Consider the following 13,302-nt stretch of genomic DNA (forward strand, 5'->3'; position numbering starts at 1 on the left):
CCCCCCCCCCTGTGCTCTTATTCTTCTTCCATATACCATGGGAAACGGAAACTCAACGGAGACGAAGGAGTCGCGCCGATCAAAGATGCGACAGAAGCTTCAGAGCTTCAGCAGCCGCCGCCGTCTTCGTCGTCCAGGATCCGGAAGCGTCTCCGGCTTGGCCAGTCAGAGATCTGTGAGCCAAGAGGATTTCGCCGGCATTGCTCTCCTCACTCTCATCGGCGTAAGGATTTTGATCTTATTGTAATCGTCAACCGCGTAAATTCGATTCGATGGTCATGGACTCATGTGTAATCTGTTTTGGCAGGCGGAGATGAAGTTCAAGGACAAGTGGCTCGCCTGTGTTTCCTTCGGGGAACAGACGTTCCGTACGGGAATCTCAGATTCGTAAGTCCTCTTGTTAATTTTCTTGAATCGAATTTGTAGTTTTGAGAATGTCAACGCCGTCTTTTTGATGTTTTTGCAGTACGGATAAGCCGGTTTGGAGTTCGGTAAGAAATGTTCAAACTTTTGTTATTCAATTCAGCTCCTTTTTTTTAAGAGTTGTGAATCATCGGTTTTCATATGTATATAATATAGGAGAAGAAGCTCCTTTTGGAGAAAAATGGACCAAGTCTGGCTAGGATCTCTGTATTTGAGGTGTGAAGTGAATTAAATTCGGAGACTTGGCGTTTGGTTATATTTTCACTTTTGAGTATTGATGGGTTGGGATGACTTTGTTTTCTTGACGCAGACCAATAGGCTGTCGAAGAACAATATCATCGGTTACTTTGAGCTCGATCTCCTTGAGTTTGTTGTGCAGGTCAGCAGTTCAAAGTTTTTTTCTTTTTTTGTACTTTTTCCAGTTTATAAGCGTCAGCAAGTTGCTTTCTTATACTTGTCCTCCGTTGGTTGATGGGAAATTTTTTTGGCAATGCCTTGAATGATAAATGGATGATAAAATAGTTTGTTGACAGATTGGTTGTTTCTCTTGTATACAATGTGATATAGGAACCTGACTCTACTTGCAAGTCCTTTGATCTTTTAGACCCGACCTCGTCTAATGTTGTGGGCAGCATGTTCATTTCTTGTTCCGTTGAGGTATGCTCTATGTTAAAATTTAAAACAAATGCCGTGGGAAGGGTTTCTGATATTTTGGTTGCTAACGTTCGCAGGATCCTGTTGAAACCGAGACATGTTTCGCGAAGCGAATTTTGTCCATAGTGGTATTACGCTTTACTTTATTTTCCATCTGGTTTTGTGAAGTTTTGTGATGTTATCCTCTTTGCTACATCTTTAGTTTTCTTGAAATGTTTTAATGATTGGTGATAAAGACCTGTTACATGCTGCATCCTTTAATCAAATTCCCTTCTGTTCGTTTTTATTGTTTATCTTTATTTTGATGCGACGCTTTTCTTTTTCATTTAATAGCCTATGAGCTACCATCTTCCTTTCAATTGCTTCTTAAGCAGTTTTTCTACGGAAAATTATTGCCTCCTGCAGCCTTTATAATGAATTGATGGAGTCCTTCGTCTAAGTGCAGGACTATAATGAAGATGGGCATCTCTCATTCTCAGAATTCTCTGATCTGATGAATGCTTTTGGGAATCTAGTGGCTTCTAAAAAGGTTTGACCTTCACCTCTCTCTGTTGTGCGTGCTTGTGCATATGTCTTTGCTTCCAAATGTGTAGTGTCAGTTAGTCTTTTAAATTTCAAGTATCAAAAGTTGTACCCTTTAGCATTTTCTAGTAGATAATGCTAGATTGCTGCATTTTTCTGAAGGCATTGTTCGACTTTTTCACTTGTTTACCAGAAAGAGGAGTTGTTCAAAGCGGCTGACCTTAATGGAGATGGTGTTGTTACGATTGATGAGTTGGCTGCACTTCTTGCTGTTCAACAAGAAAAGTAATAACATTCTATGCATTGCTATGTTGATAACTTCTGTTTATACATATTATTGTTTCCCATTACATCCTTGAATCTCACTCATTCTGCATGCATCTTTTGCAGAGAGCCAATTATAAATAATTGTCCGGTCTGCGGCGAGGCTCTTCAACTGTCTGACAAGCTCAACGCAATGATCCATATGACTCTTTGTTTTGACGAAGGAACTGGTAATCAAATGACCGGAGGGTTCTTGACTGATAGGCAAGCTTCATATGGGTTAGAATTCTCCCCTTTTAAGGTTTTAATCAGCCACTAAAAATCATTTATATATTCATAGCTTGCTGAGCATTCAAATTTTTAACATTTCATCAGGTGGATGTTCAAACTAAGTGAATGGACTCATCTATCAACTTATGATGTTGGTTTGAATACTGGTTCAAGTGCTTCACATATTGTGGTAACTTCTCTTTCTACCACTTTTGTTTGTGTAATGATAAACAACTAATACGGAGGCCGATTATGAAATTATCTGATTTCCTGTGTTCTTTAAACTCTTTAACTTCAGAAAATCCTGGTTTGGGGGGAGCCTCATTTAAAAAAAAAAAAAAAGTCCTCCTAGCCATCTTTGTGGGTTTTTTATATCTTATAATGCTCAGCAAATGCACTAAAATATACATATATGTACGTTATTTGCTATAGGTGATTGATAGGAAGACTAAGAGGCTCGTCGAAGAGTTGATTGATTCAAAGATTGTTATGTCGATGAGAGCAATTTACCAGTCAAAAATTGGACTCGGGCTTATGGACCAAGGTAAAAATCTGGTTCCTTCACTTCTATAATGCACCTAGCAGTAGTACCTCTACAATGTTCCAACAAGCTACACATTCTTGTATTCATTCTGGTTTCTGGATCGACCTCCTTGATGCAGGAGCAAAAGAGATTTTGCAGAACCTTTCTGAGAAGCAGGGGAAGAAAATGAACACAGCTGAATCTGCTCAAAATATACCCAGCTTTCTCGAGTTTTTCAAGGTATAAGATCCTCTTTTTAAGCCGTTTGGTTACATTTTGTGACTTTACATGAACATCGAAAACTGAATCATTTGTCTGTTGCAGGATCAAATAAACATGGCTGAAGTCAAGTATCCGCTAGACCATTTTAAGGTATGCAAAGGCAACTCATGGTATCACTATAACTAAAATTAATATTTTGCTAGTTCTTGGACCTTGAGATCTAACCAAAGACGGTTTGCGGTATGACTTTTTAAGAAAATCATATTAGTCTGTGGCTAAGGTATCTATAGAAGTAAGTTTGAGGTAAATCTAAGCTAAATCATTTGCCGGTTTTATCTAGGAAGGGGAAGACACCTCTTTGATAATTTAGTTAACTATAAGCTTGTGAACCTTTCATGGATTTGAAAGATGGTCTATTCACTTGCAGACGTTCAATGAATTCTTCATACGGGAGTTAAAGCCTGGTGCAAGACCAATTGCGTGCACTGATAGGGATGATGTTGCTGTATCAGCTGCTGATTGTCGATTAATGGCGTTTCAGTCGGTAGATGATAGCACGCGGTTCTGGATTAAGGTAAACCGGCCTCTTCAGTAGCTATAATATAACAATTCTACAAGCTCCGCATCTGTAACAAATGATTAACTCTTAAGATAAGTGATGCAGCTGATAATTGCTTTATTTCTAAAATATTCAATCGTTTTCAATATTTTGTAGGGCCGCAAGTTCTCAATTACAGGCCTCCTTGGGAAGGATGTGGATTCAGATGCTTTCCTTGATGGATCTTTGGTGATATTCCGATTGGCTCCACAGGTGCGACAAGACTGCATGTTTCATGTCTTTCGACCTAAAGCTAGAATGTTACAGTCGTTTTTGTTCCATCTCTTTATCATGCATTTATTGATCTGTTACAGGACTATCATCGTTTTCATTCTCCTGTTTCGGGCGTCATTGAAAAGTTTGTTGACGTCCCTGGAAGCTTATACACAGTATGTACTTAACTCATCTCCCTTTTTAAGTTGAAGAGTTTCCAATTTTCTCTTCCTTTTCTTATTTTTGTTTCCTTGCTTTTTAGGTTAATCCGATTGCAGTGAATAGCAAGTACTGTAATGTGTTCACTGAGAATAAACGGACCGTCGTAATGATATCAACAGCAGAGTTTGGAAAGGTATGTCATCTGCTCATTATCTTCCTTCTCTGTGTGCTGAAGCAAATTATATCTCAGCTGTCACTGTGCTTGTTGCTTTGAACTCATTGGTGCTGTAGTTTATACACGGAGCTGTATAATGAAATCTGAACTTATTACGAAACTTGACATCACCTTATTGTCTGTAACAGGTCGCATTTGTTGCGATTGGAGCTACAATGGTTGGTAGCATCACCTTCGTTAGAAAAGAGGGAGACCACATAAAGAAAGGGGACGAGGTAACAGTTCTGTATTTTTTTTTTAAATTTATTTGAAAAGATGCGGAATAGCTTTTTATGCAAGCGAGTACTAATTTAACTTTCTACCTTTTTTCTAGCTTGGTTACTTTTCATTTGGTGGAAGCACAGTTATATGCGTCTTTGAAAAGGTAAGCTTCTAACTTGCACCACTATGATAATACTGTATACTTAAATATTTTCGAAGAAAGAATTGAAGTATAAGCTTCCACTACCATAGAAATTGAGTTTCTTGATTCGAAAATTTTGTGACGAAATACCATACATGCTCATAATACTATATCCCTAGATGAGTGCCTGCATCTGCACCACCAACCTTACCTTTCACGTGACACGTATTGCAGGACTCGATTAAGCTTGATGAGGATCTCCTAGCTAACAGCGCTAGGTCCTTGGAGACATTAGTTACTGTTGGAATGCAACTAGGTGTCTCCTTTCCAAAGCTGGAAAACTGTTCTCTTGAATCCTGAACTGCTTCAAACTCAAAGATACTGATGATCTGCTTCGGTTTGGTTTGCTTTGTTTTAGTTTTCTTTTTTTTTTTCCGTGAGAAACTCAAATCCTCTTTTGTTTGATACTCAGTGACTTTGTTCTGTATACATAAACACCAGTATGTCCCGGGCATTGGTACTTGTTAATATTTACTGTGTTTCGTTTATTTTTAATGCTAGGTGACAATTTTACATGCAAATAGGGCGAAACACATGTCATGTCTTCTTTATAACTGTTCTATTAAAGAGGCTTTCTCTGCATCTCTCTTTCTTTTTCACCTAACTCTCTCCATTTGTAAATCTCATTCTCTGTTGAGCTGAGTTCACTAAAATCAGAAATGGTGTGGACGAAGGCTAAGGTTAATCTAGCTTTGTCTCTGGTCATAGTTTTCATCGGCATCTCTGTTGCTGATCTCAAAGTCGGGTTTTACTCCAATACATGCCCTCAAGCCGAGTCAATCGTCAAAAGAGTTGTCTCGGGAGCTTCGCTTTCCGACCCAAACCTCCCAGCTATACTTCTCCGCCTCCATTTTCACGATTGCTTTGTCGAGGTACAAAGCAACTTTCCTTCTCCGTCACTGCTTTCCTTCAGAAGTTTTTAACACACACTTTCAGGGATGTGACGGGTCGATCCTCGTGGACAACGGAGCAATCTCTGAGAAGTTTGCATTCGGGCATGAAGGCGTTAGAGGATTTGAGATAATAGAAGCCGCCAAGGCCGAGCTTGAAGCTGCATGCCCTGGTGTTGTCTCGTGCGCAGACATTGTTGCCTTGGCTGCACGTGATGCAATATCTTTGGTAACAAAAAAAAATGAAAACCTTCTGATCTTTCTTTATACACTTCTCCGTTGTGATCGATTCATCATATACAGGCGAATGGACCGGCGTATGAGGTGCCAACAGGAAGAAGAGACGGTCGGGTTTCGAACTTGTCGCTGGCTAAGGACATGCCTGATGTAAGTGACTCGATTGAGATACTTAAGGATAAGTTCATGCGGAAGGGACTCCACGCAAAAGAACTCGTCCTTCTCAGTGGTTTGTGTCTCTTCTTCTTCTTCTTCTTTTATTCTTTCTCATTCATGTTTGTTTGGTGGTTTCGAGTTGCTCAAGGTTTTTGGTACGAAGTCTAAGTTTCATTTCCGAAATCCGTGATGAGTTTTGCATATTTCTTCCTTTCTTCGCATTGATGTCACGTGACTAAATTACTGGATTTTTCCAAACTATGTCAGTAATATTTTCTTCAGGAAAAGAAAGGTTTTGTGAAAATTTTAGATGATGAATTTGTGAAATAAAATCTCTGAATCTATACTTTTTCTAGTAGTTTCCTAATTTTAAAAGAATTGAAAATGCGTTGTTAGGGCGAAAAGAAAGTAAATTTTGTATTTTAAGAACTTACTTTTGGCATTATTTTAAGAATTTTACCATTTTACTAAAATGAACATGCCTCGTTGATTTAACAAATTTGTATTTTAACAAAAAATGTTTTGATTATCTGTCATCTTACCCACTAAACCTGGCATGCCTCGTAGATGTTAAGATTCACACGGAAACAGGCCTGCTTTACCATCGGCAAACGTTAATGGTTACGTTATGGGACCCTTAAATCGACTTGCACGTGTCACAGAAAATATATAAATCTATCAACATGCGCGATTAGAACATTCTGATAGGGAAAAGGTGCTCCTAGCTAGCTTTAAGAAATCAAAAGATTTAATGGATAACTCAACACCACTTTGCTTTCGTCCTGATAATTATTATCTACCTTATAATCAGCTGCTCATACTATCGGCACAACGGCCTGCTTCTTCATGACTAAACGCCTCTACAATTTCTTACCGGGTGGCCAGCCTGATCCGACCATCAATCCAGTATTTTTACCCGAACTAACCACTCAGTGCCCACAGAATGGTGACATAAACACCCGGATACCAATGGACCGGTCCAGTGAGCGGCTATTCGACCAGCAGATTCTACAAAATATAAAGGATGGTTTTGCGGTGCTTCAGACCGATGCAGGTCTCTACGAGGATGTAGCAACCCGCCAGATCGTTAATTCCTATGTTGGGTTGCTAAATCCCCTCTTTGGCCCATCGTTCGAATCAGATTTCGTCAAGGCGATGGTGAAGATGGGGAAGATTAATTTGAAGACTGGTTCTAATGGGGAGATTCGACGGGTTTGCTCAGCTTTCAATTGAGAAAGTAAGATTTGAAGTGGTTAATTTCTTAGAAAAATTGTAATATATATATAGTATGTCTTCCATGCTATCTATATATTAATTATCTTCTACGGGTAATGAGCTTAGAAAACTGGTTCATTTGTAAAAAAAAATGTTTTGATCTTCGATTCAAAAGTGTGTCTAAAGTTTGAATTATTAATGCGTGATGCATTATGCAAGACACAACAAAGGATATTAAAGAGGGTGAACAATATTTTGAATTCTAGTACTTTTTGAACAAAAATTCTAATGTTCTTGTAAGAATAACAATTCAAAATTTAAAATGCTATGTATCCTCCACGTTAATAGTGTTGAAAAATATGAATCCATAATCTCATCACGAGGTCTCCAACAAAAGACAAAAGAAGTTTTATTCATTCTGATTTTTTGACTTTCTCGAATCAACTAATCTATATTCCCCATTCCCTTAGGACCAAAAAACAAGAGGAGTCAGTAAAGATAAGAACAAAGATGGAGAAGGCGAAACCAAAAGTATCCAACATCAAAGAGAAAGGAATAAAAGGGCTTAAGTTCTTTCGACACTTCTTCTTATAACCGTAACCCACCTAAGTTCCTTATGTTGGACCTTCTCACAAATCGTCCCTGTCGATGAAAATAAACAATATTATCATTAGAATCTTTGTCCTAAGTCGCAGCTCAAATTTCAAATTTGTTAAACATTAGTATCAATATTTTACCCTAATCGTCAATGTATAAATACAACCATTTAAAGACGATAACATAGGTGTATGTACCTTCATACGGGGTCGTTGATCAGCACTGAGTTTGCGGACTTGATATCGAATTCTTTTGGAGTTAGAGAAGAGCCGATTCCTCCTTTTCTCTTTATACCTTGACACAATAGCTTCTCTCATCCCGCTTTCTCCAAACAAATCTATCTCAGCCAATCTTGCCTGTCCCAAAAACCCTCACTCATTAGTTCATCCAATTCACTAAAATTCACTCGTTGAAGCATCATCTAACGTTTTGTTTCTTGGTTTAATAATTTCAACAGTTGACTCGTTTGAAAAGATTAACGAACCAATAGAACATAACTAAGACTTTTAATTAAGAGCCTACTTTCAGATACTCGAGAGATTTGTAATGAATTGTTTCTAACGATTGGTTATCAAAAAATATTAAAAGACAATTATACCACTCTTTTCAAGTTCATGAGAAATAAAAGTAAACGTACATGGATGTCGCTTCCGGCAGTTTCCGAACCAAGAACCTCATTGGAGAACGGCGACTCCTTATCCGACCAAGCTTCTAAAACCCTGTCGTAGTCGAGCTTCAATAACGGACTCACTCTCTGTTCTGTCTTTAAATCCGCCGCAGCCGCAGCCGCATCCACATTCTTCTTCTTTGTCATCTTCCTTTTCTCTTCTCCCGCCACCGTCTTACTCTTGCTACTACTATTCACGTCGTCGGGTTCGCCGTCATCAGCTGCTAAAGCGGCGGCGGTTATAGTGGTCTGAATTCTCGGCGAGATATGTTCGAGTTCCACGGTGGGAAACATCCACAAGCTCGCATCGTCGCATTCCCTGAGAGAGTTCCTCAAACCCAGGGAGCTTCCTTGCCAAGGAAGCATCGTCATTTCCCCTAACGGGTCGATTCCGGCAAAACCAGATTCTCCGTCGTTGGATTCAATGCTCCCCATGAAACTATCGATCCCTTCTTCAATCTCTTCATCTAGAATCGACTCAGCGTCGAAGTCCTCGAAGAATCCAAACCGATTCACCTCTGAGTCGAAACTGACTTCCTTGTGCTCCAAGAAGTCATCTGGTTTCGTCTGTATAGTTGGACTGAACAAGAAGCCTTGATCCTCGATCGACTCAAACGGTAGAAGTAACTGAGAAGCTTCGTCATAATCGTTGAGAAACAGAGGATTCAACGGAGATTTTCTCTTGGACGAGAAGATGTTCGGGTAAGCAGTTGAGAGAAGAGCGGCCGCTTCGTCATAAGTCTGGTTTGGTCGTTTCCGTTGCGTCCGTGGCCTTCTTGTGGAGATTCTTAGCGGAGGAGAGTTTGACTCGGAGATTGTAGATGACGGCGAAGGAGTGTTGTGTGATGATGAGGCGGCGGTTCTCGACGGCGGAGACTTCATCATTTCCAACTCGAAGGTATAAGCGCCGCCGCCACTTAGACAAGACGACATGTCTCTGCCGATGAGAAAGAGAAACAGAGGAGCCTAACTTATCAGCTCGATAACTGTTGGATTTGAGGATGAGATTAAATTTTAGTTAAGTTAAAAGGAAAAAAAGAAAAAGAAAAAACTTTCGATTCAGAAAAGTTCTGAGAATCGTACGAACTCTACTGTTCGTGCGTCGTGCCTGAGAGAGAGAGAAGCTTTTAAGGTTTCCTTTTATAGCAGAGTTATTATAATAGGGAGCTTTGGGAAGCGAAACTGGATTTGTTTGTTTTGTGTGTTTTCTGTAGCCTGTAGGGGTGATGATGATGCTAAACCCTAAACCCTCTGACAAAATCTTTGTTTACTAAATATAGCAAAAAGGTCAACACTTTAAGGAGAAAATAGAAAGATTTTGTATACTAGAAAGGAAATAAAAAAAAATAAATAAAGAGAGATGTTCATTCAACACCTAGAAGAACGAAAGAAAGGAGAAAAAAAACAATGAACATCTAAAGATTAGAGAGCAGAGAGGGTCACCGATTGGATTGGGAGAGTCACGAGAAGAAAAGAGAAAAGATCCGTTAGGGTTTGTCAAAGTTATATAATATATACTAGCAGTTGTCCGAGGCTCTTTGTTAATTGATTTGTGAAAAAAAAATCCTCCCTAAGTCGGCGAAAACAAAGGTGAAAAGTAAGACTTAGTGAAAATGTAAAGAGTAGGGGAAAGAAACAAAATGTATGTCGTTGGAAGATAATTACTATTTTTACATTTCGTGAATTTCTAAAGAACACAAATTTCAAGTTAGATGAGTTCTGCACGAGAATGGAAATAATACTTTTTTTTAGTAAAAATCATAAACCACCCACTTGTAAAACCATTTTCGGCTCTGTATGTTAAAAGAAAACATACAACATGTCACCTTATCTATGTACGTGGCATGATCTAATTGCATGTATTAGATTTCTGTAGTGACGTAGTGCTTTTCTTTTACACGAACTAGGAAACGTTTTGACCCTCTCTTCCAAATGAGTTTACTTACGATGAAGATAGCTAGTTGTAGTTGCCTAGTTGCTTAGGTTTCACTAATTATTAATTTTTTTCCCAAAAAGAAAGAAGTTATAACTATTGAGACCCTTATAAATATTTGTCCCAAGTTGGAACTCTTTCTAATTCTTGTTATTTTTTTTTTGTTTATATCAAAACAAAAGCACATCTTTTGTTTCTTATTTTGATTTATTGGTTCGGATATAAGTTTACTGTCAGACATCCCTAGAAAACCAACACCTAGGCTGACGACACCCTCAACCACTAAAACGATAGCTATAGTTTTCTTTAGTTATACATAAAAATTCTATAAATTAGTATTTGGTAAATTAATAAACATGATAAATTAATATTTTTTTGGTTCTAGGTTAGACCGGTTTAAATATGAGATAAATCCATAAAATAATAAATTAATATTTTTTCGAAAAATCCCATATAAATATAAGGTTCCATTAAAATCATAAATTAATATTTTATTATATACAATTTATTTTAATTATGAGCAAAACATTATATTGTTTGTCCGAATTCACAATAGAATTATCTATATATTTTCTAGTCAATTTAATATATTTTGATGATATTTAGTAAAATTATATCTAAAATCATGTTTAAATTCTATGAAACATATTTTATATATAACAAATAATATAATAAAAACAATATGAAAGTCAAATTCTAATTTTTGATTAATGTATATACGGTAAAATCAACTATTTTCTTCTTATAAAAGATATATTTTGAAATAGATAAATATAAAAAAGAAACTTTTTGTAAATTAATATAGATTTTTATTGTAGTTGCCTATAGTATTGATTCTATTGATTATAGTTTTGAGTAACTCGTACTTTTCCAGAAAATAGTGTTAATATTAACTTGAAATGAAACTGTGGAGAGCGAAAGAGAATGAACGATTTGAGATTGAACGATTTGGTCTCATCCGAAGGTAATATGTGGCATATGACAATCATACGTACGTTTGCCTCATTAGGTTAAATGGGCTCATTAGATTTTCTTAAATTATTTCCATATATTTTGTGTGAATTTTGAATGCCTAGTGAATAATTCAAATACTTCAGGCTGTCTTTGTCATATACTGCCGATTATATTCCCACCGGTCCTTTTTTACGTTTAACTGTAATTTTTTTTGTCTCTGAATAATGTGTGTATATATTAACCTATATAAGTTCTAAAATTCTCATTGTGTACGTCTTCAAATTAAGAACCCCTATATATATATGCTTATGGGATGAATATGTATAGGAGAACGATAAAAGATAGGATTTATCTAGTAGAGAAAATGTAATGGGGATAAACCTGTCTGCCAACTCTGCCCACTGTCTCCGAAGTCCATCCCAGTTCTTTATTGGAATCTTCTTATGATATTACACTTCTTTTCATATGAAAACATGTGACCTCTCCTTCTCATTTCTTTTCCTCATTTTTACCCCTTCATTAAATCATTTGCTTTTTCTTGTCTTTTTCAATGTTAAAATAAATATATAACGTACAATTGGAAAATATATGGCATTTTGATTGGCTAACCAGTACCTAGTCATCGAATTTTTGTGTAGAAGCACATTGGGTCGATGGAAATAGACGATTCGACTGTGTATTTGACTTTTAAACCGATCTTCTTTTTTTTTTTTTTTTTAAATTCAACCAATCTTCTAAGAGAATCATTATCCCTGAAATTCAAATGGGGTTTCTTAATTTTTTTTTTTTTCAAATTTAGAAAAAAAAAAAAACGAACTAATCGTGAGCCGCCACGTGTTAATGGGGCCCGCGAACAGTGTAAGAAACCCTTAAGAATCTACTAATATTTAGTAGTTTTTGTAACAGATTTTTTTAAAAAAATGGATCTTACGCGAGATCCACACGCTGAGAAACCCTCTAGTATCCCGGATGCTCTAACAGTTGGTTCGTGAAAGTATTGATGTTTGATATGAACCTGTCACTCGGTCACGTCATTAAATGTGTTTACTGTTGGATAAAAATATTACTTGTTGGGATTTTATTCTCATTTGACGGTAGATGTGACCTTTCATAGGTATCCGAAATAAACTAATTGTTGACGTTAATATGATGTAATTACTTATTAGTCAAGGATTTTAAAATGTGCGAAAAATATGCAAGGTTAACTATGTTGTGGGTCTCTCTCTCACCAAATTTCTCATAATAAACACATACAAAAAATATATAACGTACAATTGGAAAATCTAATTTGTGTTTGAGATGCTCTTCTTACATTTGTCTCTTTCTCATTAATTTAAAATTTAATAGCAAGAGACTCATTTGAGTTTCTCTCCAAAGCAAATGGCCTAAGGTTTGTTTTTGAAAATCTATTCTATTAAAATAGCAGTATGACTATTGATAAAAATAGAGTCTAACAATTATTTCATCTACCTCTACTTTTTTATATGATAACTGCAATGCCCTTTTAATTAACCACCACATGATATCGTGTAAGTAATTTTAATTTTCGAAAGTAACTAGTACATGTACACCGCTAAACGCCTAAAAATCAGGGGCCAAAAATCTTATAACTGCATCAGTAGATCTTAATTAATTAAAAATTAAACATCATTTATATTAATATGCGAATATGTAGGGAACCTCTATTTATATGTAACTTCCGTTTTTACAAGTTGTTTTCTACTAATCAGGACCATTTAAAATCTAATTTAAATAACTTTACCACCATTTAAATTTGCCTACTAATATATTTTCTGGACTTTAAATTGCTTACTACCATTGCCTCCGGTTTCTCCAATGAGAACGATATCTGAAACAACCAGCTGCCTTTTCTTAGTTTCCATCATTCAAGGACAAATAATTAAGTTACTAAATACACTTAGAAAATAGATGAATTAAAGGAATCAAAGCTTCTAAGACAGTAATATTTTGCAGTCAAGTGATTAGTTAAACATGTTGCCCTTCTACTAATCGATCTTTATGGTTAATCTACTTAGGGAAAAATTTTCTTTACGGTTCATATGTTTAACCCGATACGAACATAAACTATGTCTTTTTCTACTATGGATGTAAAGGATTAGATCAATTGTGAGATTTTTTTTTTTAAAAAAAATCCCTATCCCGA

General features: G+C 36.6%; 3 protein-coding genes across 3 annotated transcripts; 2 read left to right on the forward strand and 1 right to left on the reverse strand.

The window, feature by feature from the left end:
* Positions 1 to 6: 6 nt before the first annotated feature.
* LOC106313925 (phosphatidylserine decarboxylase proenzyme 3) lies at positions 7 to 4,977 on the forward strand. Its single transcript, XM_013751862.1, has 21 exons — positions 7 to 223; positions 308 to 387; positions 467 to 491; positions 580 to 639; positions 734 to 802; positions 991 to 1,080; positions 1,155 to 1,205; positions 1,523 to 1,606; positions 1,793 to 1,884; positions 1,990 to 2,142; positions 2,239 to 2,323; positions 2,566 to 2,677; positions 2,796 to 2,896; positions 2,981 to 3,028; positions 3,306 to 3,452; positions 3,594 to 3,689; positions 3,791 to 3,865; positions 3,952 to 4,044; positions 4,215 to 4,301; positions 4,400 to 4,450; positions 4,664 to 4,977. Exons 1-21 carry the CDS (start codon positions 38 to 40, stop codon positions 4,787 to 4,789), a joined length of 1,911 nt encoding a protein of 636 aa, XP_013607316.1. The 5' UTR covers positions 7 to 37; the 3' UTR covers positions 4,790 to 4,977.
* A 138-nt stretch (positions 4,978 to 5,115) lies between these two features.
* LOC106313934 (peroxidase 43) lies at positions 5,116 to 7,191 on the forward strand. The gene is made up of 4 exons (XM_013751873.1): positions 5,116 to 5,361; positions 5,426 to 5,608; positions 5,683 to 5,845; positions 6,584 to 7,191. Exons 1-4 carry the CDS (start codon positions 5,149 to 5,151, stop codon positions 7,003 to 7,005), a joined length of 981 nt encoding a protein of 326 aa, XP_013607327.1. The 5' UTR covers positions 5,116 to 5,148; the 3' UTR covers positions 7,006 to 7,191.
* Positions 7,192 to 7,382: 191 nt separating this feature from the next.
* On the reverse strand, positions 7,383 to 9,738 carry LOC106327554 (protein CHLOROPLAST IMPORT APPARATUS 2). Its single transcript, XM_013765725.1, has 3 exons — positions 8,222 to 9,738; positions 7,782 to 7,940; positions 7,383 to 7,629 (listed from the first exon to the last, which is right to left on the reverse strand). Exons 1-3 carry the CDS (start codon positions 9,182 to 9,184, stop codon positions 7,576 to 7,578), a joined length of 1,176 nt encoding a protein of 391 aa, XP_013621179.1. The 5' UTR covers positions 9,185 to 9,738; the 3' UTR covers positions 7,383 to 7,575.
* Between the last annotated feature and the right edge of the window lie 3,564 nt (positions 9,739 to 13,302).

This window comes from Brassica oleracea, chromosome C1 (genome assembly GCF_000695525.1).
Source record: "Brassica oleracea var. oleracea cultivar TO1000 chromosome C1, BOL, whole genome shotgun sequence".
NCBI lineage: Eukaryota > Viridiplantae > Streptophyta > Magnoliopsida > Brassicales > Brassicaceae > Brassica > Brassica oleracea.

Excerpts from the sequence above, each read along its gene's own strand:
- LOC106327554 (XM_013765725.1), bottom strand. The coding sequence starts at position 9,184 with ATGTCGTCTTGTCTAAGTGGCGGCGGCGCTTATACCTTCGAGTTGGAA. Across the intron at positions 7,941-8,221 it reads CTGCCGGAAGCGACATCCAT|GCAAGATTGGCTGAGATAGA; the intron begins GTACGTTTACTT and ends TTTTTGGGACAG. Across the intron at positions 7,630-7,781 it reads ATCAACGACCCCGTATGAAG|GGACGATTTGTGAGAAGGTC; the intron begins GTACATACACCT and ends TTTCATCGACAG.
- LOC106313925 (XM_013751862.1), top strand. The coding sequence starts at position 38 with ATGGGAAACGGAAACTCAACGGAGACGAAGGAGTCGCGCCGATCAAAG. Across the intron at positions 224-307 it reads CTCTCCTCACTCTCATCGGC|GCGGAGATGAAGTTCAAGGA; the intron begins GTAAGGATTTTG and ends CTGTTTTGGCAG. Across the intron at positions 2,324-2,565 it reads CAAGTGCTTCACATATTGTG|GTGATTGATAGGAAGACTAA; the intron begins GTAACTTCTCTT and ends TATTTGCTATAG.
- LOC106313934 (XM_013751873.1), top strand. The coding sequence starts at position 5,149 with ATGGTGTGGACGAAGGCTAAGGTTAATCTAGCTTTGTCTCTGGTCATA. Across the intron at positions 5,362-5,425 it reads TTCACGATTGCTTTGTCGAG|GGATGTGACGGGTCGATCCT; the intron begins GTACAAAGCAAC and ends ACACACTTTCAG. Across the intron at positions 5,609-5,682 it reads CACGTGATGCAATATCTTTG|GCGAATGGACCGGCGTATGA; the intron begins GTAACAAAAAAA and ends CATCATATACAG.